At 40.0% G+C, this 6,000-nt stretch overlaps 1 protein-coding gene across 13 annotated transcripts in view; it reads left to right on the forward strand.

Annotated features, from left to right (window-relative positions):
• ANKHD1 (ankyrin repeat and KH domain containing 1) overlaps window positions 1-6,000 on the forward strand; it is a 207,021-nt gene extending 201,021 nt beyond the window's left edge. For 9 of the 13 annotated variants that reach the window (XM_074960743.1, XM_074960744.1, XM_074960746.1 and 6 more), the window contains 4 exons: window positions 198-260; window positions 1,857-2,032; window positions 4,812-4,976; window positions 5,500-6,000. In XM_074960743.1, coding sequence (XP_074816844.1) covers window positions 198-260; window positions 1,857-2,032; window positions 4,812-4,976; window positions 5,500-5,559 — 464 coding nt within the window. In that variant the 3' untranslated portion in view covers window positions 5,560-6,000. The remainder of the gene's footprint in view (window positions 1-197; window positions 261-1,856; window positions 2,033-4,811; window positions 4,977-5,499) is intronic. The other 4 variants (XM_074960749.1, XM_074960753.1, XM_074960754.1 and 1 more) reach the window with 2 other exon arrangements.

A 6,000-nucleotide genomic window follows, 5' to 3' on the forward strand; every position in this document is an offset into this window, starting at 1 on the left:
GGATAGAGAGAAGAGTTCAGAAATGTGCATATTCTGATCCTTTAAGGGAATATAGTGGGGAAGTCTTTTAAGTTCTTCATTCACTGAGGAACTGACCCATAAGGACCACAATTAGAAAGGAAGGTTAGGGCAAAAGAAGTGATTGATTTGCAACACTTTATGTGGGTACAAATCCAGAAACATACTCTTCTTTACAGATGGGCTGTTAATACAGCCTCAGTATCCCACCTGGGATGGGATCAAGTCTCGGAAGAACAGAGGTATTTCTTTAGGTTTTGTTTCATAATTGCTTTTCTGTTCATTTACTCAGCTACTCTGCAGGATTTTCAGAGATAAATACCTCTGATGTTATAGCTGACAGACCAAGTTTTTCATGATTGATCCTGAAATAATCTGTAACCCACCCACAAGATTCTAAAGAATTTATTGATAGAGATAGGGTGGGCTTTGTCAAAATGTTCCTCATTGGGTAACGACTGACTCCGATTTTCTTCAGGCCAAATCTGTTTTGCTAGAACCATTTCAATTTTCTCTCATAATATAGAATTCTTCACCTGGCTTAGATCCTGCAAAGGTACACAGTAAATACATAATCTCTGAAAGAGTGATTGAAATCTTCTATACTGTTAAATCTGTTGAACAGAAATGTAACTTTAGAATGAGAACAAATAATGTTTTTTTACCTTTTCTTCAAAATTTGGTCTCCAAATTTAAAACTCGGTCTGAAAGCTGTGGTTGCATTTCATTAATTAGTAGCTTGTCATTCAAACTATTTTTAAAAATAAGGTCACAGTTATGACAAGCAAATAAAAACTGGGGCATTCAGATTGAGTGCTGTTGTTGGTCCTTAATTTTTACTTTTCTACTCCATAACTCTTCTTGAATAATATGAAATAAGTTCTGTTCCAGGCAACAGCAATTTCTTTCAAAAAAAAAAAAAAAAAAAAAAAAAAAAAACTTCTAAATAGCTGAAGGTTTATATTCAGTTTTTGGTAGTTCCATTTTCAAGTTCTTACTGATAATCACAAAGCGCAGCGTTTAAGCTGCAGATTGTTTTCATTAGGAATTTTGAGATTGTGTATGTAGCAAAATAAAATGACAATTTTAATGGTCGTAAATTTTGTAAAGCTCGTTTTTTTTTTAATTTGGTCTGACATTATCCCATTAGCCTTGGTATCTCATCATGGCTGTTTTTCAGACTAAATTTATAAACTTGTCATACAAATTGGCAATATTCATAGATCGCAGTTCTATTAAAGGTTAGCTCAGTGTTGGGCTGAAACATTGGTTTGGTATTTGGTGCAGGAATATAGGAGAATGAAAGAAAATTTATATCAGGCCCAGTCCCACATCTCCAGATTTCACCATCTTCTCCACTTCAGTCTTCAGAAAGTTCTCCGCCTTTCACCTCATACCAGCTCCTGTCCTAAGTATGACTCTGTGGAGCCTCCCACCTTGCACTACCATGGATATGGAATGTGCTAATGTGCCTAACTCGGTGTGTGATGGGAGGGAAAGAAAATGTCTGCATGCAGCTGGGCCTCACATGGGCAGTACTTTATGCAGCCTGTCTTTGTGAGAGGGCCATGTAGGCAGAGCCATGAAGCTGAGGATAGGACACGTGTGCATATTTTGTTAAACAGGTCATTGGGGTGTGAGGGTAGAATACAAGTGAGTTTTGGGGAGGTCTGAAAAGTGATTTGTTCAGAGCAATGCCCCAGTTTGTTTTGCGTCATTGTTATGCTTATTTCTGAGATCCTTAACATGTGCGGAGATGGTTTGTGTAGCTGATTGATTTATTCCAGAGTGTTCTCAATTTGATTATAACCATCTACTTTTAATCTCTTCCTTTCCAGAAGGCTTGTCAGGTTGGTCCCAGCCTATAATGGGGAATCATCCAATGCATCAACAATTATCAGACCCGGGCACATTTTCCCAGCATCAACCAATGGAGAGAGATGATTCTGGAATCGTGGCTCCCTCAAACATTTTCCACCAACCTATGCCAAATAGCTTTGTGGATTTTTCTAAAGTAAGTTATATTTGAAAGTTGAATTTGTTATAAGGAGCTGGGTTGTTTTGCCTGGCTGCAGATGACTTGTCTGACAGTGCATGTCCAGAAGTGATCTGTCAAGAGAGACTTCATTAAAGCCCTTTCTCTGGAACCAGTTGGGGCAACTTTGCCAAGGCCTTTGGTCCATTCAGATTTGTTTAACTCTGAATGTTCTCAAGTGCAGTAGTGCCCAACCTTAATATACAGGAGGGCCACATAAACCTAAGCACAACCTAGTGCGCACCAAACAGATTGTTAATATTTTAATGAGATGTAAAGTCACCTGTCTTGATTTTTTGTTTTAAGTTCAGCTTGTTTCATATGTATTTAGATAGGTTGTTTCTGTGTACAGCATTGTCTGTTTACACACTTGTGTAAACTAAAATGATGTAAACATGATGACAACATTCTAATGAATCGGCCGTTAGTATATTGTGTTAAAGCAGGCTGCAGGCTTTATGAAATGCTCTGGTGGGCCATGTATGGCCCACGGGCCATAGGTTGGACACCCTTGCTCTAGCACAGTGGTTCTCAAACTTTCATTTTCGTGGACCACTTGAAAATTGCTGAGGATCTCAGCGGACCACTTAATGATCTTTCCAAATGTTTTGTACCATATGCTAACTATTGTAAAGCAGTTTGGATAAAAGCGCTATATTAAAAAACCTTAATTAATGTTTTTTTGTTCTACAAATAAAAGCACACAACTCATATATTTTAATATCAGTAATCTTACCTTTCTAATGCAATAGGTGTGCCCTCTCTCTCCCCTGCCGTGGCAGCCCCCGAGCTGGGGCTGGGAAGGGGGGGGTGGGGGTCTCCCCTGCCACAGCAGCCACAGAGCTGAGGCTGGGAAGGAGGGCCGTCTCTCTCCTGGCAGCCGCAGCCCTGGAGCTGGGAAAAGTCGCTTCTTTCTCTGGCTGCTGCAGCCCTGCACATCCCAAATTCCCCCCCCTGCCCACCCTCTCTTCTCACCGCACTGCCCCCTCCCACATGCTTCCTCCCACCTATCCCCTATTCCCCCCAAGGTCACCACGTCACCTTACATGTGTGTCTTCTTCAGAGTCCAGGCACCAAATTAGTTGAGCCATGCCTGCATGGCTCCACTAATCAGGTGGGTGGCCCTTCATTCTCTCATGTGCAGCTGCCCAGGCACGCACCTTATAGGGAACTATCTGCGGACCACCTGAATGGAGCTTGCGGACCACTGGTGGTCCATGGACCACAGTTTGAGAACCTCTGCTCTAGCAAATATGAAGATTCATACAGCCTCCCCTTCACCCCAGAAACGCTTTTGGGCATATGAGACACACTAGTCAAACTGAGGGCACATTATAACTGAAACTAAAAATTATTTCTAGTTGCTAATACCCCAGGCCTATACATGGACTTGCTTGGTGACACCCTCCACTTTTCCATTCTCCCCTGCTGTGTTAGATTCCTTCCTACCTACCTTCCTATCATGGAACTAGGTCGCCTCTTCAGGCTGGTTAATATTTAATGCTTCTAGCACAAGTTACAGATGTAAATTAGGCATGTGAATATCATGTAATTTTCTTCATAACATGTGGCAGGAGGTTAGGAGAATGTTGAATTGTTTATGTAAAGAGGGATTAACATCCAGAAACTAGCACAAGGCAAAAACAGAATTCAGCCCTGTCATAATTCAGTTTAAGCATTTGAGGAATATCTAGGATCATGTGTGTAGTCTGGAGTCTTCTCAGAACATTGCTACAGTTACATCTAGAGAAGGTACTTTGTTGCAGTCTTTATTTTTCGTGAGTTATGGTAATTTTAATCCAAGACTAAGATTTTTCGTATCATATGCAGTGAGACAACAAACATTTGAGGGAGGGAGGTATCGAAAGAGCTCTGTATCCCCTTCTGTCCTGTGTAGGGAGAAGTTTATGAAAACTGTCTGTCGCATGGTGGAGGCCAAGGAAGTAAGGCGCTAAAAAGAAAGCCACTACGCCTTTTATGAACTCAAGGATCATTTATTCCAGTTGGCCATTAAAATATTGTGTAGTACCTTCCATCTTAAAGGATCCCACTGTGCTTTCAAACTATACACAGTGTCCCTGCAGCTCGGTTAGGATGACAAGTGGTATACTGATGGGAGAGGAGAGCACTTCCCAAGTACATTTTGACATGAAATCCATGTAGAACAGACACAATGTCTGGCTTTGCAGACTCATCTAAAAGAACCACTCTCAAACTATGATGGTACTTAATATGGGTATCTCAGGAAAATGAAGGGCTGAATTAGTTCTGCTGGGATTTGAACCTCTGTTCCAAGGAGTCTGAGCATTCCAAACTTGATGCTTAGAGCACCACGTTCCCATTTTTTTCACAGAATGCCAAGATGATTGTAAGTGCAACTTTAATGTTGCATAAGGATTTGAATGACATTTGAACGTTTTGGGTAACACATTTTCATTCATACTTTGCAGTGCATTGGAATGGGGAGCCTTGCAAAATTCCAGCACTAGTAAAATCAATTGCTTTCTGCTTTACTCTGAATTGTTCCTAGAACTGGGTATGGTATTCTCATCTCTCCTTATGACACTGCTTTGTAGCACTGCTGATGCACAGTGGCCCCTCTTTCTAATTTCAATGATGAATGAAGTGATCTCTGCCCATAAGTTCTGTAAAACTCTGTGGGATTCTTTGAGATGAGATACTACTCTGTATGTGATGTACCGGTGTTGTTGTCTGTAACCACTACACTGTACAGTGATTGTCCTTTCTGCTGTTTTAGGGTCTACCGATTTCCATGTACGGAGGCGCTCTAATACCTTCTCATCCTCAGCTAGCTGATGGCCCAGGAGGGCCTCTCTTTAATGGACTTCATACTCCAGATCCAGCTTGGAATCCTATGATAAAGGTTGTCCAAAATTCAACAGAATGTACTGATGCTCAGCAGGTAAATTTGTTTGTATCTTTCTCATATGTTTAAAATGATACTTTCTATCATGTTTCTCAATTGATATTTTTGTGCTTAATAGAAAAACAAAAGATTTTAACAGCTGTCATGTATTTAAATTCTGAGAGCCTGTTTACATAATTTTTTTTTGAGACTGGGCTTTAAAGATCAGTTTACAGGCCAAAACTTTCAAACCTGAGTACCTGAAGTTAGGGTCCTAAATAAGTGGCCTGATTCTCAGCAGTGCTCAGCACTTTGCTATGAACAAGATAAACTAATAATACACACTGACGGGTTCTACATTTCCAGTTACTACTCATGCAAAAAACCTGGTCATCACTGAAGACAGCTATATCCCCTCTGAAAATCTGACCACTCTTATGTTGGAGGCCAACTTTAGACACCCAGGTTTAAAAAATTGGGCCACAATAAGTCTGAGTTTTGAACTGTATTATAGAATTTTGCACTTGGGCATATTCTTAATATTCTGTATTTCTTAATTATTTTTTTCTCCCCACTGCAGATTTGGCCTGGCACCTGGGCACCTCACATTGGAAATATGCATCTCAAATACGTCAACTAATTTAAGAGGGTCTATCCTTTTTAGCCTTGTTGGGAAACCTATGACCTTGGAAGAACCCTGGGGATTTTTTTAATGTGCCTAACTAAGCAATTTTTTTCTCTGTGGGCTGTAACAATGAAAATTTGATTGCCCATTGTGTAAGAACAAATTGATTTACCTATTCAACTGATTCTGTTCTCCAGTTAGTTTAGCCATTTTGAACTTAAAATCAGATGAACCTAGTGCTTTTGGCTAAACACTACTGAATGCTACTTGTATGCAGCAGAGAACTAGATGATTACATGATTTCAACCTTTTACGGTGGTAAATACATGTATAATTGTTTACATACTTAAAAGGAAAAAAGTTGAGTAAATTTCATGTCGTATAGTGGCTCCACTTTATGTAGCCTGTATTAATGTGAAATATTTACCTGAATATTCAATAAAAAGACGAACAGTA

Source organism: Natator depressus, chromosome 8, assembly GCF_965152275.1.
Source record: "Natator depressus isolate rNatDep1 chromosome 8, rNatDep2.hap1, whole genome shotgun sequence".
Taxonomy (NCBI): domain Eukaryota; kingdom Metazoa; phylum Chordata; order Testudines; family Cheloniidae; genus Natator; species Natator depressus.